At 45.9% G+C, this 23922-nt stretch overlaps 1 protein-coding gene across 2 annotated transcripts; it reads right to left on the bottom strand.

Annotated features, from left to right (window-relative positions):
• Positions 1 to 11944: 11944 nt before the first annotated feature.
• LOC108519102 (putative alpha-1-antitrypsin-related protein) lies at positions 11945 to 22821 on the bottom strand. 2 transcript variants are annotated; one of them, XM_017857896.1, is made up of 5 exons: positions 22739 to 22821; positions 16340 to 16992; positions 14624 to 14894; positions 13055 to 13202; positions 11945 to 12212 (listed from the first exon to the last, which is right to left on the bottom strand). In XM_017857896.1, the coding sequence occupies exons 2-5, from the start codon at positions 16986 to 16988 to the stop codon at positions 12021 to 12023; spliced, it is 1260 nt and encodes a 419-aa protein (XP_017713385.1). In that variant the 5' UTR covers positions 16989 to 16992; positions 22739 to 22821; the 3' UTR covers positions 11945 to 12020. The 2 variants fall into 2 exon arrangements, with proteins under 2 accessions (XP_017713385.1, XP_017713384.1); XM_017857895.1 differs by lacking the exon at positions 22739 to 22821 and adding an exon at positions 21524 to 21550.
• Between the last annotated feature and the right edge of the window lie 1101 nt (positions 22822 to 23922).

Here is a 23922-nt window from a genome sequence, read left to right on the forward strand (position 1 = left end):
GTTTTCCTTCATTTTCTGTATATGGGTCTTAACTTCCCAGAAGAGTTTATTCAGGTACAGCATATAGTATCAGCAATAGCACAGACATTTCCTCATTTAGCCAGTAGGTACTAAAGGATCTCTTCGGTCAGTTTCTGTCAAGTTACCAACAGAAGTTACTTACTGATTGTGAAATTTCAATTACACCATTATTCTGTCAAAAGTAAAAAAGGTAGGCATAAAAAAGGAAAAATTAAAGGGCCGAGAGTTTCGTTATGACGGGTAGTCTTGTTTCTTTGTCTTGGGAAAGTTGCCTACAGCATGAGCCCATCAACTTCTTTTCCTGGTTTGCAGTTTGAATGTCCCTGGTATGGTGTTAGGCAGTTTGGTGAACTCTCTGTATGGCCCATACATCAGGCACAAGACTTGTCCCTTGAAATTTATACTAAATTGTCTGCTTTCAGGTTCTAGGGCTTTAGGCACAGAGCAATTCTTTTTCTTAGTTGGATAATTATAGCCAAATATTGAAGGAAATTAGGGAGTTAGGATCCGGTCCAATTTATAGGTAGATGACAAGAACTCAAAATATTAGGAAAACAAGGCACAGAGCTACAATCGAATAACAGGTGTATTACAGGGATTTTGTCTCTAGAAACATCACTTTTTCTCTCTATAGTCATCCTGATTTTTACTGAAGACGGTCGGAGTAAGACAAATTTCTTTACATATAGTTTAATTTTGCTTGCAAATGTAGGGATTTGTCCACATACCAATCTCAGACTTAAAAACCTCATGAGGCTAGGAAGCCAAACCAAGGTAGACTACAAACATTGTTGGTAGTACCTATAACAGTTTAAATATGACATTCCAGTCAAAACCTTGGTAACGTAATCAATGTTTCCAATTGTATTCTGTTATAAGGAAAGCAGATTCTTAATGACTTATGTAAATAATTATATTGTCATAAAAATAAGAATAATCAGGAATAGTTTCCAAAGTCTGGAGGGATCAGGCAGGAAGAAAAGATAAATGTTTTCACTTTTGTTCACAAATGTATACTTTACTAAATTGCTGTAAACTATAATTTAAGACAAAAAGTATCCTTAAAACTGGAAATAATGTTTAAGAAAAGAACTAACAGTATTTCAAATAAAGAGGCTATACAAAGTCAAAATTACTTTTTGTCAGTTCACTAAGTTTCAGTTCACTTAATTCTTGTTTTGCTTGATCTTGATTAGCAGTTTTATGAATTCATGTTTCTCCATTAGAATTCTGAAAATTTTTATTTAGCGCATTTATCATAAAGTTATTAGAAGCCTGGAATAACCATGGCTAAAAATCTGATAAAAGTTCACCATAGCTAGAAATTCAGAAGGAAATTTGGTCATTTAGCGGTATACAACATGATAACTAGAATTATGACTAATAACATATTTGATTTCTAAGCATTCTATACAATTTGAAAACATTCATATCAATATTATACTCATAAATGTAACTGAAAGAAGATCTAGCATTATTTATCATTTGAAAATGTTTCCCATACAAGTTACCAAATAAAGCTAATCATTTGTTATCTCTACAAGATGAGAGATATACCCACTGAAGCTCTCCAGGGGTTCAACTGGAAAATTTCAAAGATAATTTTAGGTCAGAAAAATTTAATTTAGAACTTAATCCTTAGGAAGCCTGTCAAAGATGTCAAAGGTTCAAAGCAATCAAAACAGAATCACAGTTTACCATGGAAATAATAGTCACTCATTTAACTAGAGTGATCATCAAAGACATCAAAAGCAATAAAGAAAGTTACATGGATGTAAAAAAGAAAAAAGCCCTTCATCCTTTCAAAGCTCAGTTTCCCTAAGTAATTAAAAAACAAAAACAAAAAACCTAATAAAGACAACATGAAGGACTGGAAATGACAAAAGTATTTTTTCCTAGGCCAATTGCCAGTAGGTAAAAATAAACCTCCTGCACTGTGATTGCTTCCCCTTACAAGAAGCTCATGTAGATAAACTGGAAGTCAAGCTTTATGAAAGGGTACTTGAATTTAGTCAGAAGAGGAATGTGTGTTCAAGGTTATGAGTGTACACCATATCATAGAATAAGTAAACAAAAAAATCAGTACCTCAAGCAGGGGAATACATGGCTCTTAGAAAAAGTGAAAGCATATGAACTTGCCTGGTTACAGGAAACAATTCAGACACATCAAGAAAACCCAAGAATTCAGAATTGAATTATACTGGAGAGAAACATTGCTTTTCTAGACCTTCAAGACAAATATTTTCAGGTTAGGCCACAACAGCAGGGTTCGAACCAGGGAAAATGATTATAGGAGAGAAGAGGAAGAGTGGAGAAAGAGGAGGAGTAGAAGTCAATGATGTATATAGCAAATCCCAGACTTCAAGGTACAGCAAAAGTTGAACTTCTGAGATATGAATCTGAGAAGCTTCAAGAGGAAAACTTTACCTTGAGAAAGGAAATTACCATTGTAAATGGAGATGACAATATTTCTCACCTGAAACTAGGAAATAAAATGAAGACTAAAAAAGAAAAAGTCTTCAGTTTAGAAGATTGCTGAAAATTTTCAGAATTCAAAATCAAAAGCTCTTGCAAAATTTACTAAGATCAGATTGATCAGATCAATGCTTCAAGACAATTTTGTTGCTTTAATATAGGTGACCAAAATCTTAGTTTTATATCTATGTATCTATCTCTTCTTTCTTTCTTTCATTTCTTTCTTTCTTTCTTTCTTTTCTTTCTTTCTTTCTCTTTCTTTCTTTCTTTCTTTCTTTCTTTCTTTCTCTCTCTCTCTCTCTCTCTCTTTCTTTCTTTCTTTCTTTCTCTCTTTCTTTCTCTCTTTCTCTCTATCCATTTTATCAAAGCTCAATCTTTAGAAAGACTTATAATTTCTTTTTAATGGTAGTCTACTTGATTGCATACGAAATTCCTTTCATAAATTCATCCTTTAAAAACCTTTCACGACCTGCACAGACCTTTGACGACACACTTAATAGTTTAGTTTTATCCTATACTTCCTCTTTTTAAAAAAAATAGTCATTTTACTTTAGGACAAAATTGATTGTTTTCTTACTATTTTGAAAAGTTATTCTCTTCTCTTTTAAAATGTTCTTACCAAAATGCATCTTTATACTTATAACTTTCTTCACATCTCTCTTCTACTTACCGGCTTCTTTCAACCCTGTTAATATTTCCTTTCCAGATCCGTATTTCAAACAATCTTTAAATAGCCTTTTTTCTCAATAAAGAGCATAGTTTTATGCTTGTCATAATTTTTGTCATCAAATACACACTTTACTTTTTTGTACATTTTGTATACAAAATTATATACATTAATTAAAAGTTTAACTCTTAGTAACTTTATTTCTAATGAAAACCTAGAAAGCAAGAAATTTGGAACTGTCTGTTACAGATCAGTATTTCGTAGATGAGAACCATTTTGTAATTTTAGAATTCTGTTTTCCCTTAACATGATTTTTTACATATATTAATAGACCCAAATATATTTTTTACATATATTAATAGACCCAAATATATTTAATCTTTCTATAGAACTTAAGAATACTAAGAAGCTTATATTTGTGTTCAGAAATTTAATGTTTCAGTGTTTTATCTTTATTGAAAATAACCTTCCCTCAGACATGTTCATTAAATATCTATTACTTGGATTTAACAGATAACTTTAAAGAATTTAAATTATCAAAAACAGATTTTTGAAAGTTTTTTTTCATATGAAGTTTATTTACAAGTGCTTAGTCCGTCTTAATTTACCTTATTTATTTCTTTTTAATATTATACCTATGATTCCCTTTGAAAACTTGATATATTAACACACCAGCCGTTACTTCATCATTTTCCAAGGCCTATTTCTTTGTTAACCAATTTTCTCCTCCAATCGCTCGAATGAATACTCAGGCATTCATTCTTCCCAAGTTAGTACCTTGCAAGATTAAATTATCTGGGTATCTTGCCCAAACTCAGAAAATAGTAGCTGTTTAAAATTAAATCAACAATATGGAAAAATTAGTCCTTACTAGAGAATTACATAAGTCAAGATTAAATCCCTGTTTTTTTTTTATTGGGTTTAATACGTTTTAAGACCTTAATGTCAGCTTTGACACCTTAAAACATCCCAGCAGAGTTACGAATATAAAATTGGTCTAACTCAGTCGAACTCTTGCAAAAAAATGTATGCTGACAATTCTGAAGACATTTCTACTTTAATTCACCATTTTTTTAAAATTTTCAATATTTTCTGGGTACGAAATAGGTATATAATGTGGCAACATGAAATACTTTAATACAAGCATGCAATGTGTAATAATCACATCACATATTTTTACCCAATAAGTAATTTGAAATTATTATTTACCAAAGAATTTACCCAAGTCTTGTGTGAACTTAAAAACAATTTGGATGAATTATTTTTGATAAAATAAATACTTAAGTGCTTAATTTTCCCCCTTAATTTATTAGTTAATTGGAAATTGTTCATATATTTGGTAGCAAAAATATTAACAGTACATAAAACATAAAAAGATTTACACAATACAATACCCATAGGCAGAAGTAGATTCCCTAGCTTTCATTTTGAATTTTAATCATGAAACCAGTAAAGCCAGTAAACATCAACTGCATCAGTTTATAAAAAGAGCAGTCTAGATTCCAATTAAATTTTTTGACCAAAATGGAACGCCTGTTTTTCATATGGCTAAATTATATTTGCCCAATAAAAGGATTTATGACAACATCTTTGGCTTGAACCACCATTTTGGGTAAAGCAGCTTTTATAGCAGTTTGGATATTTTAAAACACCTCCTTTTAATTCTCTTTTTTTCAGTTTCAAATGAGTTAGAATTAAATATTTAAATGTTTAACATTTTATCTGGAACTGCTGAATTGAATAAGAAAAACAAAATGTTTAAGTGGACTTGAGTTTTCAGAAACCAAATTTAACTTTTGTTTGCCAGCCTGGTTTACATATTAATCAATATAGGCAGGGAAGTGTTTTATAGAGAGGGTAAATAACAAGGGTTTCCTCAGATTTTTCAGGCTCATGCCTAGCAGACAAAGCAAAAATTTCATGCCAGACAGAGATACCACATATTATATCTCTGAGCTCAAGGTTTTCACCTGGTTGATCTAACTTTTATAAACATGCATCTCATTCTTTCCTTTTTAGACTATCAATCTTTTTATTAACTGCTGCATCACTCTAAGTGATTGTTAGTCAGGCAAACCTAAACTTACATTTCCAAAAGAGATAACTGTTATCTATATAAGGCTAGGTTGTTGGTCGCCTTGGAGCTGTTGTAATTTGAAGGCTGTCTTTTTTTATTATTATTGGCTGAAAAGATGAGGAAGAAAAACTTCTAAACTGCTTTTGAAATTAGCAACAGTAGATTATTTTAATACAAGTGAAAAAGTCAGTAGATTCAGAGTAAACAGAAAGGAGGAAGAAAAAAAGAGAAAGAAAAGTTAAGAGCCTGGGGAGTTTGAATAATCCCTGTGATGACCATTGATTTTTAAATGTCCACTAGAAAAAACTGTGAAGCCAGCCAGAATCCCAGAAAAGCCGGTATGCCTTCATACTTGAGAATTAGATTTGATTTACTTTTACTCTCTCAAGAGCAAAGAAAGTCCTATAAATCCTGCCAGGTAATGTCAGGAGTTTGTTTTAGATGGTGGCAACTGCCTTAATGACTTTTAATTTGCTGTCTCATGCTTACCATTTAGAATGTTAATTTTTGCTCTTGGAAGATGTTCAGAAACAAGCAAGGCGGGAAAAAAGTAAAAAATCTAAATTATTTATCTATGTGCATAACCAAACCAAAATGAGACCAAAATCAGATTGCCCACAAATTTTAAGCCAGGTGTGCAGATGAAACAAAATCTTAAATCAGGCAAGCAGAATTAACCAAAAGTGAATTCACGAAAAGACATGCCTCACAGAATGTAAGTTCTATAGAAACCAGAAGAGTATACTCACCATAGAGATGAATGTCTTTGTACCAGAAAAGGCTTTGTCAGAAATGTCAAAAAGTCTCTAATCATGCTGGGAGGAATATAAGGTTCTTTATTTAAGATGGCCTTACTGGAATCAGATCTCAAGTAAAGTCGAAGAGCTTCTACAAAAATGGAGGCTTTGCTTGAGAGAAGACTCACCAGTCTGCGACTCCTGGTCTGCGACTCCTGGTGAGTCCTTAGACCAGAGTTCAGAGGGCTCGAGTGAGTACTGAACACCAGTCTCAAGAATCGCAGATGCCTACTGAAGGTGATCTTGCTTCAGGTCCCACTGCTGACTCCAGTTATGCCAACCTATATAACACACAAAGATGGAGAGTCTCTAAAAGAAAGTGGTGTGTATTCAGGAATGGGCATTGCAATGGGAATACAATCATAAGCTATGTGCATATTCAGAAAGGGAAAGGAAGACAAGGATTTTTAAAGGAAAAATATGGAGGATTACATAAATGTTTTGAGATAACTATCCTTGGCTATGAGGATCAGTAACAAAGGTGTCAGTCTAAAGTTGGACAGGCAGTTGCTGGGCAGATAATACTCACAGAATTACTTTTTGGTGTAAGATTGTGACAACCTTTGTGCAACGTTATGGTTTTTGCAGTCTTTTCTGATGGTTTTATGAGGCATTCGTGTATGAGGACCCTCCCTTGAACACCTTCCCTGGTTCCATTTTTCAGGATCCTTTTTTTTTTTGTAACACATGTAACTCTATTTTGATTCTAGCTACTTTCACAATGTGTTGTAAAATTCCGTATTTTTTTCAGGATTTATTTTTTGCATTAATGTTCGTAAGCAACATCGGTTTATAGTTTTCTTTCTCGAAATGTTTTGTCTGGCTTTGGTTTCAGAGTAATTCTGGCCTCATAGAATGAGTTAGAAAGTGTTCCCTCCTCTTCAGCTTTTTGGAAGAGTTAGTGTAGGATTGGTTTGAATTCTTTCTTAAATGTTTGTTAGATTTCAGCGGTGAAGCCATCCGGCCCTGGGCTTTTCTTTGTTGGATGTTTTTGATTCTGGTCCAGTCTTCCTAGTAGTCATACATCTATTCAGATTGTCTGTTTCTTGTGATTCAGTCTTAGTAAGTTGTGTGTTTCCAGAAATTTATGTATTTTGTCTAGATTATCCAATTTTCGGTGAACAGTTGTTCATAGTATTCTCTTATAATCCTTTTTTTTGAGAGAGAGAGTCTTGCTCTGTTGCCCAGGCTAAGGTGCAGTGGCATGATCTCGGTTCACTGCAACCTCTGCCTCCCGGGTTCAAGCAATTCCCTACCTCAGCCTCTGGAGTAGCTGGGATCACAGGTATGCTAATTTTTGTATTTTTAGTGGAGATGGGGTTTCACCATCTTGGCCAGGCTGGTCTTGAACTCCTGACCTAGTGATCTACCCACCTCAGCCTCCCAAAGTGCTGGGATTACAGGTGTGAGCCACCGTGCCTGGCGTATAATCCTTTTCATTCCTGCAAAAAACTCTTGTAATGTCCACTTTTTCATTTCTGAGTTTAGTTATTTTAATCTTCATTTTTCTCTTAGTCAATCTAACAAAAGACTTGTCAATGTTGTTGTTCTTTTCAAAGAACCAACTCTTCATTCTGTTGATTTTCGCTATTATTTTTCTATTGTTGATGTTCTCCATTATTTTTATATCACCTGTTTTGCAGATCTCTGCTCTAATCTGTAGTTTCCTTCCCTCTGCCAGCTTTAGGTTTAGTCTGTTCTCTTTTCTTTCTAGTTCCTAAAGCTGTAGTTAGGTATGGGTTTGAGATCATTATTTTTTTTTTTTTTTTTTTTGAGACGGAGTCTCACTCTTTCGCCGGGGCTGGAGTGCAGTGGCCGGATCTCAGCTCACTGCAAGCTCCGCCTCCCGGGTTCACGCTATTCTCCTGCCTCAGCCTCCAGAGTAGCTGGGACTACAGGCGCCCGCCACCTCGCCCGGCTAGTTTTTTTGTATTTTTTAGTAGAGACGGGGTTTCACTGTGTTAGCCAGGATGGTCTCCATCTCCTGACCTCGTGATCCGCCCGTCTCGGCCTCCCAAAGTGCTGGGATTACAGGCTTGAGCCACCGCGCCCGGCCGAGATCATTATTTTTTAACATGAATATTTTCAGCTACAAATTTCCCTCTTAGCACTGCATTTTTGCACATGACATTTTGGTATGTTGTGTTTCATTTTTCATTTGTCTCAAGATAGTTTCTAATTTTCCTTGTGATACCTTTACAATTGATTATTTAAGAGTAGGTTGTTTAATTTCCATATATTTGTGGATTTTCCAGTTTTACTTCTGTTATTAATTCCTAGTTTCATTTCGTTTTAATCAGAAAAAAATATTTTGTATTATTTAAATCTTTTAAAACATACAAAGACTTGTTTTGTGGCCTAATATATGGTGTATCCTGCAGAATGTTCCATGAGCACTTCAGAAGTATGTGTCTTCTGCTGTTTTGGGGTAGAGTGTTCTGTATGTTTGTTAGGTCCAGTTAGTCTACAGTGTTGTTCAAGTTTTCTGTTTCCTTATGATCTTCTGTCTGGTTGTTCTATTGGTAATTGAAAGTGGGAATTCTCCTACTATTATTGTGTTGCTGTCTATTTCTTCCTTCTATTGGGTCAATGTTGCTTCATATACTTCAGAGTGCTGGTGTTGAGTGAACGTATATTTATAATTGTTATATTTTTCTGAGTGAATTGAAAGGCATTTTTGGCATACAGTTTGCATTTTATAAGGGTAAATATTATCAGTACTTGCTTTATGATTTTTGGGTTTTCTGCCTTCTTTAGAAAGGCCTTATCCATTTAAAAAAATTAAGAAAATAAATCGCCTCATACTTTCTTCCAGAACATTGATATTTGTTTTAATATTTGATATACCCAGAAGTCTCAACACCGTTATTTACCCTGGACTTTATCCCTTAACCCCTGACCTCATTGTGGTCCACAAAAATACAGATCCCAAAGCTTTCTCCTCATTGTGTGGCCTCCCCAGTTTACCCTTTTGTTACTCATGTCCTCTTTATTTAATCTCTCCTAAAAAACTCTAAACACTCAATTAAGTGTTCTGACCCACCTCCGGAAAGGTCTCTCCTTTGTCATTGCTAGCTCTCTCTATCTCTTAAATTTCCTCCTAGGAAATAACTACCTTTTATATCAGATGAGCTGCAGAGTTAGAGATACATGCCAGGGAAACAGTGAGGGCCCCAGTAGGTAAAGGATGCGGCCATGAACCCAGATAAGAGAGAGGGAGAAAGTGATGGAAAAGATCACCGGGTCATCCCAGGAGTTAATGAATACATATCTCCTTTTCAGGCCAGGCGTTCTAAACAAGAGATCAAAGGTAGAGTCCCCTTGGGACGGAAGGGTGGGGCCCAGAGAGCCGTGGGGAGAAGACATAGTGTCCTCTGGAATCTGAGTAACAAGCTCTGAGGGGCCAGAGCTAAAAGAACACTCTTTCCTCCTGAGACCCTCAGGGTGGGGGGCATGGAGTCCACCAAGGTCTTGGACTCTGGGGTTTCTCAGGCTGGAGTTTCGAAGGAGTTGCATAAGAAAGAAGAAGCCTGTTGCAGAGCTGGGCGGCATCCCCAAGGCTGAGTCCTTCCTGGCTCTGCAGGTGGAGACATAGGTGAACACCAGGACACCACAGGGGTAGGGAGTCCCAGCCCGGGGAGGGCAGGAGAAGGGGAAAATCACACCCAACTGAGCCCTGTCCCCCAGGTCTTACCCTCTGTAGGGGCCCACCCTGTGCTGGGCACTTTGTGAGAGATGCAATTCCAGCCCCCAACTCACTCTGCCCCTCAGGATCACCAAGGTTCAGACGCCTGGGTTCAGATCCTGGCTCTGGCCAAGAGGAGCTAAAACTCTGTGTGCCTCAGTTTCCTTCTATATTAAGTGCAGATAATAATCCAGGTAGGGAGGCTCACGGTGCTCCTCCCCGGTGTCAGCTCCAGAGGTTGCTGAGGGAGAACTCCTCACCCAGCGCAGCCTGTGGGTTCTGCAGAGAGGCTCACTGCGCTGCCTTACGCACAGGCCACCCCCACGCACTCTCAGGGCTTCTCGTGCTCATGAGCCAGTCTCGAGGGGTGTGGGGATGTTCAGTGCCTGTGTCCAGGAACCCCCAGTCCCAGAAATCAGCCTGGGGCTCCTCCAGCTCCTGCCCTGTTGTCTGTCTCCAGTGAGTCCGATCTCACCCGAGGGTCTCGCTGTTCTTCCCTGGATGCGCTCAGTCCAGCAGAACCAGCCTGTGCTGTGCAGCCATGTGGGAGTGTGGGTGGAAGGAAGCCCCATGGCCATGCAAGATCCAGGTTCCTCTCTCCTTGACCCGCCCTCTGAGAAGTGAGGAGAGGAGTCAAGGAATTCGTACACGCTAGGGGCCTAGAACTGTGCCTGACCCTTGGAAGATGCCCAGTAATTGCCAGCTGCCTGAAGTCACCAGGCTTGTGTCTACCAAGACCCTGGCCTGGGAATCTCTCACCAGGAGCTGGAATTTGTGTTGCTTGGCCTTCCTAGTCCATTTGTGTGGGCACTTAGGGTGGTGACACCAGCTGCCAAGTGCCACCCGAGGTCTCCTGGGTGTGACTGGGAAGGACTCATTCTCTCCACTCCAGTGAGGGGTCCTTGTTTCAGAATAAAGCGAGTTAAACCCCCTCATTCTCACTACATCTGCATCTGTTTCATGTAACACACACAGACACACACCGACTCAGAGACACAGAGACACACAATCACAGAAACACACACACCACCCACAGACGCACTCACCCGCAGACACATCTTTATCAGTCTAGATAGCAAACACCTAGAACCAGACACCATCTAGACTGCAGAACCCAACACTCACCGGAGAGAGCGAGAAACAAGCTGGCCGCCACGCGAGGCGTCGGGGACGCCCCACACCCGCACTGCCAGACGCCAACAAACACCGCTAGGCCGGCGGGGGCCTCCGCGTAGACTCAGCACACACAGACACACGCACACCACAGACCTTTAGACTCCACATTACTCACGGGTAACACCAAACACACCAATGAACAGACACCACACATAACATAAATCATGCAGACACACACAAAGACAGAAATACCTAGACACACAGACACAAACACACACACTCACAGACACTGACACACAGACACACATGGTCACACACACACAGAGACACACGCACACAGACATACGCACACAGAGACACACACACACACACACAGACATACCCATGCAACCACACACATACACATAGACACACAGATGCACACACAGAGAGACACACAGCCACACACAGAGACACAGAGACACAGACACACAGACACACACAGAGACACACACATAGACACAGACATACCCACACAGAGACACACACACACACAGAGATACACCCACGCAGCCACACACACACACAGACACACACAAACACACACACGGTGGAGCCCCTCTCACTCTGGGCCACACGGACGCCACCAAAGGCTGTACATCTGGCTTCCCCGACCTCTGGGTTAGGGCCTGGCGGGGAGGGAAGGTGTGGCAGTGGCCCCCGTCGCCTCTGACAGCCTGCTTGGAACTCACAGGGTGGGGGCGTTCTCTCCTCATGCTGCCTGTGAGAACAGGAGGCTCAGCAATGTGGCTTCTCTGGGTCACACAGTGCCACAGCGTTCTCCTAGCACTCAGGCCCAGGCCCGGCCCTCTCCGGGTGACCCACACTTGGCGGCCACTCCTGGTAGCCCCTTGCTCTTCCATAAGCTCCCAGGTCCAGGCCCTTAAACTGAGGATTCAGCCACTCCATCCTGGCCCAGCACGTGCCTGCCCAGCCAGGTGCTCCATGAACACAGTTGAGGGGGCCCGGAGACAGCACTGTGACCTGGAGTCCACACATGGCCTCAGCGCACAAAGGGAGACTCAGAAACAACAGGGGAGGGGTTTGCAGTCACATGCAGGCAGGGGGCAGGTCAGCCTTTCTTTAATGTCATCCAGGGAGGAGGCCAGGGATGGAGGGGAGGGGCTGAGGAGTGACAGGCAGTTATTTTTGGGTGGGATTCACCACTTTTCCAATGAAGAGCAGAAAGTTGGTGATGTCATCCTTGATGATGACCAGGAAGGGCCGGTTGAACATGATTGTCTGATACTTAGACCAGGCCTTCTCTTCCAAATGGAGGGCTCCGGTGGCTTCGGTCCCTTTCTCATCAACCGTCAGCACAGCCACATGCACAGCCTGGAGCGGAGAGAAGCAGAGATACGTTCCGAGGCTGAGCTTTGCCCCAGTCCAGGCCTGGAGCAAGGCCCATGTGGACAGCCGTATCCTGGGAGGTGATGCACTCACTCCAGCCTTTCTCCACTCAGGTGGCCCTGACCCTGCATGTCCTCTCCCTCCCTGTCACACAGGCCTTGCTCCCCATCAAGGCTCTGGGTGATGGGGCTGGCTCCCCGCTGTCCGCCTTCCCTACAAGTGCCTCTCCCCTGCTCAGGATGCACCCACAACTCGCAGCTGCACATCTGCCTCCAGGGCTCTCTCCTTTCTAGTACCCAGCTTTAAGCTCCTTGGGGACGTGGACTCTGACAGTGACCTTCACGGTGCCCAGACCCTGAAATAATGCAGCCATTCACGGAAGTGCAGTTGCTCTTTGGTCACCTTTAGTTTTCCTAAATTAGTGTCATCTTTAGCTCAAATCACTCATTGATTCAGGCTTGGTGATGCACCAAAAACTTCAAATCTCACAGATGAGAGGGGCCAGAAAGGCTTTCAAAATGACTGAGCCTGAGCTTTTTTGTATCAATATGGATAAATTAAGGCCCAGAACTAGAAGGTCCTGGGCAAAGGGTCAGTGACACAATAGCAGGCGAGGCCCTGAAAGTGCCAGCTGCACAGGAGGCACCTCCCCAGCTCCGCTGTCTGACCGTGGCCCGTCTCAGAGAATCTCAGGCATCCTCAGGAGCTCAGCCTGGGTCTTCATGTGTGTCTCTTAGCCCCTTCTTCAGCCTCAGGATGGAACTGTGACTGCCACACAATCTGCCAGCCGACACCAGGGGACGACACGGTCTTCTGGGTGACCTTACCTTGGAGAGCTTCAGGGGTGCCTCCTGACTGACTCCAGAGAGGTCAGCCTCGTCGCTGAAGATCTTGATGATGCCCAGATTCCTGAGGACTCTCTTGAGTTCGTAGGTCCCAGAAATGGACAGTTTGGGAAAATGTAGACTGATAGACCTGCCATGCAGGAAAGAGAATCAAGGCATGGAGCAACATTTCTCCTGTTCTTCTGGAACCTACCACAGTACCAGGGCTTTCTTTCCTGACTGTTTCTACCACTTAGTGCCATGTCCTTACCCACATCAAGATCAGAAGTCAGAGGGAGAGGATCAGAGAAAATAACTATTTGGTACTATACGTAGTACCTGGGTGATGAAATAATCTACACAACAAACCCCCAGGGTTTACCTATATAACAAACCTGCACATGGACCCCTGAACCTAAAAGAAAAGTTAAGAAAAATAAAATAAAGCAATCAGAAGTCGACCTTGGTTTGTTTTCCTTTGAGCTCCTCTATACCCAGAATCAAAGAATGTTAGTATCAAACTAACCATCTTGTTAAGGCAGCCTGAAATGCCACCTCTGTTGAGAAGCCCTCCAGGCAGATTCTAGGTGTCCTGGAAGTGTGTCTCATCCTGTAGTGTTGGGTCACCTGGCCCCCAGCCTGGAACATCCCCAGGGCCTTACACCCAGGGGAACATGGGGCTGGCAGCAGTACCCAGTGACACCCATTCCAGGTATGAGAGAAGACTGACCACACCAGGCTGAGTGCTCCCCTCTTGTTTTCCATGGGGAGAGAGAGCCGCCCCGGGCAGGGTCTGGTGTGAGCGGGCAGCCTGGCTCTGGGCTCTGATCAGTTACCTTCTCAGCCTCCTTGTTCTTCCTCAACCCCTGGAGCAGGGACCTTAGGAGGCGTTTGCATGGGACAGAGAAATTCCAGCTTCCATACTTATTATGAACCTGAGACCTTTTGTATTTTCATCTTGGTTTTACGGTGTAAAAATAAAAATAAAGTAGATCAGGAGGGCATGGGCATAATTACGAATGCACAGATACACTAATGTGTGGCTTATGCTCAAGTATCATTTACTACAGGGCACCCAATCTAACAGCACCGATAAAGTGACAGAGAAACTCAAGCCTTCTGCTAACATGCCCTGGCTGTTCCAATTCCGACCCTTGCTTTTCCGGGTCTAGCCACACAGGCTCTTCCCCCAACCCCACAGGGACATTCTACCCTTGAACTCCACACTCCCCTGCTGCTTTTGCCAGGAAGCCCATCTGTTCCTTCTTGGTTCTGCCAGAATGTGTAGCGGTGCTGCTGTCCCTGCCCTGGGCACTGGATATTGGGAAGAGAGAGTGTCCACGCTGGAGTGGGAAGTCCCCAGGGACGAGACCTTTACCTCCTCACCCCGGGGTACTGTCCTCCTCATGGACCATGGATGGCGCTACCTGAACTCTGGTGGCTTCTGTCGGCTGCAGTAGCTGTGACCCAGGGATGTGGGGTCCACCCTCCCCAGCCCTCTGGCCAGTCCTGATGGGCCTCACTCCTGACATGGCGCAAAGGTCTGAGCTCAGCCCCTGAACTGGAAATCACCTTATGTCAAAGGCTCTCTGGATATTTTCAAGGTGGCTGTAGGTCAGTTTATCTTCCAAGTGCCACATCTTCTTTGGGTCGGGCAGGATGAAGAAGGCAGTGGCGTTCCCCACATAGTGCTGTGCCAGCACCCAGCTGGATAACTCCTTGTCTCGGTGGATCTCAAATCTGCCCAGGTGGTTTATCATAGGCACTTTGGTGATGGTCTTATCATCCACATGGAAGCCCTCTATCGTAATGCGCTCAGCCTTGGATTTATCTTTCCATTTGCCTGGGAAAAAAAGGAAGGTGGGCATCACCCAGGTATGCGATAAAAGGGTGGAAGTGTGTGAATGAAAGGAACCCTGAGCCCCTTTGACGAGACACTTCCCTCTGCTTCACCTTCATCCTCGGTAAAATGGGATTCAAATGAAACCATCTGGCTGCTGGAGAGCTTTTGTGAGAATCACCTGAAGATAAAGAAGAATCCAGAGTTTCTATATACTTGAACTAATTGGCAAAATCCTGGCACCACAGAAGCAGCATTTATATTTGACTCTGTTTATTCTATAGTGGCTTGGGAATGGTTAATGAAAGTTAATGAGCAAAACCGGAACTCCTTATGCCTTGCCACCTCTGGCTGGAGGCTTCCTGTCCCATGCAGAGGGCTGGTTCCCTCATACGAGGACAGCATTCTGCTTTTCCCTGGAGGCCTTTCCCTGGAGCAGCAGGGGAAATGCAGATGCCTAGGCAGCCTCCCCTCTGCCATACCAAGAAAGCTTTACCATCGAGGCATGCCAAGTGGGCAGGCGCCTCAGGGACCCCTGATCCCAGCTTTCTCATTGGACAGAAGGAGGAGACTGGGGCTGGAGAGGGACCGGGGCCTGCCCTAAGGCCACAGCAGAGCCAGGACCTCAGTTATGCTGACTGCAGCCTGGCTGCTCTCCACTGCCCTCCTTTGCCTCAAGAGCAAGGGAGCCTCAGAGTGGAGGAAGCAGCCCCTGGCCCTGCCTCCCACCTCCCCTCCCCTGTGCTGTTTTCCTGGAACAGTGGAGCTGGCTTAGAATGCCCTGGGGCCCCCAGGACCCGGACATTTTAACCCTTCAGGGGTAGGAAGGCAGCCTGAGATACAGAAGAGTCTATCACCTGCTGTATGCCACATACTGTCCCCACAGTCTTTGTCACTCGTTTAATCCTTAAAACAACCTGACAGCAAGGATGCTATTTTGTCCATGCTAAGATGGGAAATTAGCACCTCAAAGAGGTAGAATGCATTGTCCTTTATCAAAAGCTAGTAAGTGGTAGAGGCAGGATTTGAACCCCAATATTTTAGAACACAAAGCTGATGCTGCTTCTGGGACACTAGAGCCATCTAAAGTATATTTCATGAAACTATCCCTTTATACATGTGCCACATGTTTCTGGCTTTAGCATGTGGGAAGCATTTCATATTCTGCCCCTACCTGTTAGGGATTTCTAATAAGAATTAGGACAATAAAGGCTCTGACAAGGTCTGTAGGGAAGATGATGGTTTGACTGTCTTGACCTCATCATTCTTCAATCTTATTTGATCATGGAAAGTATTTTACTGTTTGTGTTTGGAAAATTGCAGAATTCATGTTAAATGCCCTGCCATATCTCATAGTACATTGTCTAGGAAAGCTTAAGAACTAGTAGTTTGAGAATATGTTTGGATTATTTCAGTGGAACGGGCTTAGGCAGGTGGTGCCACCTTACCGTGAAAGGAAATGTAATCCACCAGGGCAAGACTTGTGTTTTTTTTCAGATGTTTGACCAAATCCACTATTTTTCTTCCAGTTCTCTTCTCCACATAATTGTTGATCTGCTCCTTGGCCTCCTCGGTGTCCCTGAAGTTGATGGAGGAGGCTTCTGAGTGGTACAGTTTCTTGATATCCTCCAAAAACGTGTCCACTAGCTTCACACTCTTGTTGACAAACAGGTTACTGCCGGTGGTCAGCTGGAGCCGGGTGTCTGGCCTGGCCTGGAGAACTTGCTGGAAGCATTCGTGGATCTTGGCCTCAGGCGTCTCCGTGAGATTGAAATTCAGGCCTTCCAGGATCTCCGTGCGAGTGTCAGCCTTAGTCCCCAGGGAGAGCATTACAAAGGCCATAGCCACGTTCGTTGGGGCGACTAAGATATTGCTGGTTTGTGATAGATCAGCCAGCTCTTTGTACAAATCAAAGGCGAGATCGATGATATTATAGGAGATCTTCCGGCAAGCAGGGTCCTCCCAGTCCCCTTGATCATGATGGGATGTATCCGTCTTTTGGGCAGCATCTTCCTGGGGATCCTCAGCCAGGGAGCTGGGGACCAGGTAGCACAGGCCTGCCAGCAGGAGGACACCCTGTGAGACAGAGAATGGCATTGTCCTGCAAGACAGAGACAGAGGGCCAGGCCCCAAGTCAGGGCACAGGATGACTCCCAATGACCAGGGACTGACATCGTGTGAATGCAGCCATGAATTATTAAACATCCACCATGCACCCAGCCTGTTGCAAGCACTTTCCTACATCATCATCACTGAAAGAATCAGAAAGATAGCAAGCATGTATAAGGTACTCAGCATATGACAAGAACTGTCCTAAGCACACACGTGTGTGAAATCATTGCTTTCTTGTAACAATCCTGTGAGGTGGTAATGCTACTATCCTCCTTTTACAGATGAGGAAACCAAAGCCTAGAGACGTTAGGCTCATGCCCAAGGTCAGCAAACAGGAAAAGCCAGCCTCCCTCAGTTTGGCCAGCTGGGTCTTGAGTCCTTGCTCTCTGCAGCTCCACTTAACTCTGTAATGACCTTGAGGTGCAAGTGCCACAGCCCCATTTTGTTTTATTTCATATTATTTAATTTTTTTGGAGGCAGAGTCTGGCTCAGTCACCCAGGCTGGAGTGCAGTGGCGTGATCTCAGCTCACTGAAACTTCCGCCTCCTGTGTTCAAGCATTTCTCCCGCCTCCGTCTCCCGAGTAGTGGGGATTTTAGGTGTGCACACCATGCCAAACTTATTTTTTGCATTTTAGTGGAGACAGGGTTTCGTCATGTTGCCCAGGCTGGTCTCAAACTCCTGACCTCAAGTGATCCTCCCTACTTGGCCTCCCAAAATGCTGGAATTAGAGGCATGAGCCTCGGCGTCCAGCCCCCATTTTAGAAAAGAGGAAACTGGGGCACAGGAAGCATAAGGAACTTGCCCAGGGTTACTAAGGAAGTGGGTTAAGTCAGGATCAGCAATGACTTCCACACACAACAGTCCTTGGAGATCTCCATTGACCTCCCTTATTTAATGGATAAAGAAGCTCTGTCCCCAGAGGGACAGAATACTGTGCCATGACACACAGCCAGAGCTCAGAGGCGCTGTGTAAACCCAGCCTGCCTGATTTCTGCCTAGGCTCTCCCCAGTTCCACACACTTCATGCACCTCCCTCTCCTCCCAACTGCGATAGCCTTCACCTTACAGGACCCTGGAGCCTGGTTTGATAATTGTCTGCGCCCTGTGGCATTCCTGGCCTGGGGAATGCTGCTGATTAAAGCACAGGACAGCCCTGTTTCTGGAGGCAATTGCAAACTTTGCCTTTCGTCTAAAGGTATGACTTGTAATTTCTATTTTCATAGGATGGGAAAAGTGAACTCAGAGGGGTTCAGTAACTTGTTCATTTTCGTAGGATGGGAAAAGTGAACTCAGAGCGGCTCAGTAACTTGTTCAATGCCACACAGCTGGTCAGGCAGAACAGGGAGCCGACAGGCCACCAACTGCTGGCCAAGTGCTTTGCGTAGAGCTGTAGTACTGCCTCCTCAGAGGCTGGGACCTTGGATACTGCTCTTGGCCAGACCTGGAGGACGTCAGGGCTCCCGATCCTGGCCATGTGGACATACTGGGCTGGGCAGTGCTATGCTGTGGGGGACTCTGCCATGCATCCTAGGATGTTTGACAACATTCTCAATAAAACCAGTCAGGTAGCGACCCTCAACTCACAGGGATGATGACCAACCATCCCCTGGCCTTGCTAATTGCCCCCCGTGGAGCTGCCCTGGGGTGGGGGCTCAGATCACCCTGGCTGTCTTGAAGGTCTCCTCTTGCCTGATTGGACAGAAGCTTCTCTCCTTTCAGACCGGACTTAAGTCAAGTGAGGCCCAGCTGAATCTGCCTGGGCCCAGGCCGTGTGGGATGTCCATTCCTCTGGGCTGGGGGCCCTGCTTAGGGTGCCCAGGATTGCATTGTGCCTGCTGTCCCAGGTCTCAGGAACCTAAAGCCACTCTCCTCACTGACATGATGGAGCTCTGACATCCATAAGGTTCCTCCCGGACCCAGGGCTTAACGACAGCCCCCAGGAAGAGTCAGGGGCTGTGCCCACAGAGGAACCTGTGCTCCAGTCCCTGGAGCCTGGCCTGGACTTGCCCCACTATGGGTCAGGGGTCCCTGCCACACACGTGGGCTGAGGCACCTCCTGTCAGCTCAGGGGAGACTAAGGTATTGCTGGTTCCAGCCCTGGGCCTAACAACAATACAGGACCCAGAGAGGCTGATCTCTCCAGAAAAACGTGAGTGTGTGGGAGAGGAAGTGGTAACAACAGGCCTGGCTTCTCATCCAGGCTCCGTCACTCACCAACGATATAACCTCAGAAAAAGATTTCCACCTCTCCATCTTCCTTTGGAAATGGGAATATTGGGAGAATGAAGTGGAATCAATGTAAATATGAAGCTGGACAATGGGAAGGGGCCTCAGAGGGGGAGGAGAGGGCTGGGTTTCGAACCCGCAAAGCCTTCAGGACCTGTGAGGGCCCAGCAGGTAGAGAAGGGGACCATGAACCAGGTAGGAGAGAGGGAAGAGGGGACTGAAAAGGTCCTCAGGCCATCAGAGAGGTTAATGAATTCACCTCGCTCGCCCTTTCAGGCCAGGAGTTCTAACCAAGCACTCAAGGGCAGAGGCCCCTGGGGGCAGGAAGGTGGGGCCCGGAGAGCAGTGGGGAGAGGACACGGTGTCCTCTGGAATCTGGGTAACGAGCTCTGAAGGGCCAGAGCTAAAAGGACACCCCTCCTCCTCTGAGGCCCTTAGGGAGTGGCCATGGGGTCCACCAGGGTCTCGGACTCTGGCTCAGGCTGGAGGTTCGAAGGAGCAGGGTAAAAAAAGAGAGCCTGGCTGGGCGCATTGGCTTATGTCTGTAATCTCAGCACTTTGGGAGGCCAAGGCGGGTGGATCAGCTGAGGTCAGGAGTTCAAGACCAGCCTGACCAACATGGTGAAACCCGGTCTCTATTAAATACACACACACACACACACACACACACACACACAAATTAGCTGGGCTTGGTGGCGCATGCCTGTAATGCCAGCTACCTGGGAGGCTGAGGCAGGAAAATCACTGGAGCCCGGGAGGTAGAGGTTATAGTGAGCCAAGATTGTGCCATTGCACTCCCGCCTGGACAACAGAGGGAAACTCCGTCTCAAAAAAAAAAAGGAAAAGCAAAAAGGGAAAAGGAGCCTGAGGCAGAGGGGCCTGTTCGAGAGCAAGGGGGCATCCCTAAGGCTGAATCCTTTCTGCCTCTACAGTTGGAGACACAGGTGAATACCAGGACTCCACAGGGGAGTCCCAGCCTGGGCAGGAGAAGGGGAAAATCACACCCGACTGAGTCCCCCAGCTCTTACCCTCTGTAGGTGCCCACCCTGTGCTGGGCACTTTGTGAGAGATGCAATTCCATCCCCCAACTCACTCTGCCCCTCAGGATCACCAAGGATCAACGTCTGGGTTCAAATCCTCGCTCTGGCCAAGAGGAGCTAAAACTCTGTGTGCCTCAGTTTCCTCCTGTGTGAAGTGCAGACAATAATCCAGGCAGGGAGGCTCACCGTGCTCTCTCCTAGTGTCAGCTCCAGAGGAGGCTGAGGGAGAACTCCTCACCCAGCGCAGCCTGTGGGTTCCGCAGAGAGGCTCGCTGCGCTGCCTTGCACACAGGCCACCCCCACTCACTCTCAGGGCTTCTTGTGCTCATGGGCCAGTCTCGGGGGGTGTGGGGATACTCAGTGCCTGTGTCCAGGAACCCTCTGTCCCGTAAATCAGCCTGGGGCTCCTCCAGCTCCTGCCCTGTTGTTTGTCTCCAGTGGGTCTGATCTCACCCGAGGGTCTCGCTGTTCTTCCCTGGATGGGCTCAGTCCAGCAGAACCAGCCTGTGCTGTGCAGCCATGTGGGAGTGTGGGTGGAAGGAAGCCCCATGGCCATGCAAGATCCAGGTTCCTCTCTCCTTGACCCGCCCTCTGAGAAGTGAGGAGAGGAGTCAAGGAATTCGTACACGCTAGGGGCCTAGAACTGTGCCTGACCCTTGGAAGATGCCCAGTAATTGCCAGCTGCCTGAAGTCACCAGGCTTGTGTCTACCAAGACCCTGAATCTCTCACCAGGAGCTGGAATCCTTGTTGCTCTGGCTCCATAGCCCATTTGTGTGGGTACTTAGGGTGGTGACACCAGCTGCCAAGCACCACCCGAGGGCTCCTGGGTGTGACTGGGAAGGACTCATTCTCTCCACTCCAGTGAGGGGTCCTTGTTTCAGGATAAAGAGAGTTAGAACCCCTCATTCTCACTACATCTGCGTCTGTTTCATGTAACACACACAGTCACAGACACACACTGACTCAGAGACACACAATCACAGAAACACATAGACACACCCTCAGTCTAGACAGAAACACCTAGAGACAGAGACACATGTGCACTCAGGCACACACACTCACAGACACACACACAAACAAGGAAAGACATTACAGTTATGCGCCAACACACAGAGACACACACACACAAAGACACATTGACATATAACATCACACAGAGACACAGATACTCAGATGCGCACACACACACACACACACACGGTGGAGCCCCTCTCTTCCTGGGCCATACAGACACCACAAAAGACCACACACCTGACTTCCAGCACCTCAGGGCCCGGGCCTGGCAGGGAGGGAAGCTGTTGCCATGACGCCGGCGGTCACCTGCAGACACCCTGTTCAGCAGGCCAAGGGCAGTGATTCTCTGCTAGTGAGAGCAGGAGGCTCAGGATGGTGGCTTGTCTATGTCACTCAGTGTCACAGCGTTCCGCCTGCACTCAGGCCGCGGTGGGCCCTCCTGTGGTGACTGACGCCAGGCTACATCTCCTAGCAGCTCTGTGAGCTCCCTAAATCACCCATTTCTCTGACCCTCTGTTGACCACCTGTAAGTGAACCTGATAATACCTGCCCTACCTCTCCTTATGGGGACATAGCTTCTAAGACAGAACTTTGTGAGTTGTAAGAAACTGCAAACCTTCTTAGCCACCTTGATGGAGAAGATAACGAGAACGAGCTCCCGCCCCTTGGGAGGGGCTCCCAATAAGCCCGGGTCAGCCATGTTCACTTCAGTATAAGGCAGTCTGGTTTATTCCTTTCCCTGGGCTAAGAGAGAAATCGCAACTGCGCCCCGGGGGGAAGGAATAGAATGAAACGGTAGTGGTGGGAGTGCTCGGGAGAAGGTGCCTGCTGTACAGAGAGACTCCAGGCTCAGCGAGGGGCCTGTCTTCCTGCTGCCCCTCCTCAGGAGGCCAAGGCTGTCTCTGTCTGGAACAGGGGACATGGGACCCAGACACCATTGCAGGGTGAGCTTACAAAGGCCACCTATATCCCGTTCCTGAGGCTACACACAGGTCACCTCTGAAGTCACTTTTTCTGCAGAATCTGCCTGATAGTCGGGGTTTTGCCCTCATTTCCATTTTGCTCTCACCTGGAGAGGCTTCCTGTTGGAGGGGCTGTGAGTCTGCACCCCCCAGGGGGCGCACCCACCTCCAGATCTGGCCCTGGCTCTGCTGTGCCACTCCCTGAGAGAGCGACCCCACCATTTCTCTCCGTCCCCTGGCGGGGGGAGTTTCTCCCAGGCTCGGAGCTTTGGTGCTGCTGGCCCTCCACCTCCAACCCTCTTCCTTCTCCTTCTGCACCTCGGCCCTTCCCGACATCCCAGTGCGGTCTTTGGGTTGGGCTGCCACAGCTCTCCTTGGTGGCGCTTCCTTCACACTCATTTCATTCCTTCCCTCTTCCGGCCCCGTCATCCCCTCACTGGTAAAGAAGGGCCTTCTACAGGCTCAACAGCGCCCCCCAGAGATATGTTACCATCTATGGGAAAAATGTCCTTGCAGATGTCATTAAGGATCTTGATAGAAGACAATCCAGGTGGGCCCTAAATGCTATTGCAGGTATCCTCTTGAGGGGAAGGGGGAGGGAGACCTGACAGAGATGGAGGAAGAGGGGACAATGTGACAACAGAGTCCGCGACTGGAGGGCAACAAATCAAGCAATGCCGGCAGCCACCAGAAATTGCAAGAGGAAGAAGTGGCGTATCCCCTAGAGCCTCCAAGGGCACTCGGCCTTCCTGACACTTTCTGGTGATATTGTTCTGGATTTCTGGCCTCCAGAACTGTGAGAGAATGCATTTCTATTGGAAACCACGGAGCTCGTGGTGATCAGCTACGGCAGCCACAGGGGCTCACACGGGGTCCTCACCTCTGCTGCTTCTGCCGCAGTCTCCACGCGTCGGTCTCAATGTGAGGTGTGAGTTTTAAGAGCAGCCTGGGCCCTTTCCCTGTGCCTCCCCTGCCCCAGATCAGGAGTGGGCACAGGGCACGCAGGTGAAAGGCTGATGTGGGGCTGGCCTGAAGCCCTTAGAGCTCTACAGAATGTCAGAACTCCAGGGACCTCAATGCTCACATTCTCTGGTGAGGAAACTGAGGCTCGGGCAGGGGATGTCCCCGGTGTCAGGTGGCACATTAGTGGTAGACCTGGTAAAAGATCCCAGGCTGACTCCCAGCTCAGGATCATTGGTAACAAACGCGTGATTATCTGTAATTTATTCCTCTGTTAGTTCCTTGCCAGAGCATTGGGCGTTGGGAGAAGGTAGCCACACCACTCAACTAATATTTTTGGAATCTACAGTATTCATTAATGTTTGATGGTCATTTAAGTAGGAGCACTTTTTTAGGGTGATGCTTTGCACGTTAATCCATGAAAGTAACCTAGGAGTTAGGTATTATTTTACCTGTCTTGCAGGTGAGGGCGCTGAGACACAGACAGCTGTAACAGCCCACTCGGGACTGTATGCTAAGGAGAAGGTGGAGTTGGGATTCCTGTGTTCTTTACACTTTGCTAAGAAGCCCTTAGCAATTTCATCCTAATATTTTAATGCTGAAGGACACTTGCTTGATCAATCTCAGAATGTATTTTGAGGGTATTAACTGCCAATTAAAAGGAAAAAAAAGTTTTTTTACTTAATACACACTGCTGACTTTGTTTGCTCCCCG

Source organism: Rhinopithecus bieti, unplaced genomic scaffold (assembly GCF_001698545.2).
Source record: "Rhinopithecus bieti isolate Rb0 unplaced genomic scaffold, ASM169854v2 scaffold_41913, whole genome shotgun sequence".
NCBI lineage: Eukaryota > Metazoa > Chordata > Mammalia > Primates > Cercopithecidae > Rhinopithecus > Rhinopithecus bieti.

What these genes read in the sequence shown, in the direction of transcription:
- LOC108519102 (XM_017857896.1), bottom strand. Translation starts at nt 16,988, where the DNA reads ATGCCATTCTCTGTCTCACAGGGTGTCCTCCTGCTGGCAGGCCTGTGC. An exon ending in GGATTACATTTCCTTTCACG is followed by an intron (nt 14,895 to 16,339) that starts GTAAGGTGGCAC and finishes TTTTTTTCCCAG; the next exon opens with GCAAATGGAAAGATAAATCC. An exon ending in CAGAGAGCCTTTGACATAAG is followed by an intron (nt 13,203 to 14,623) that starts GTGATTTCCAGT and finishes CCTGCATGGCAG; the next exon opens with GTCTATCAGTCTACATTTTC.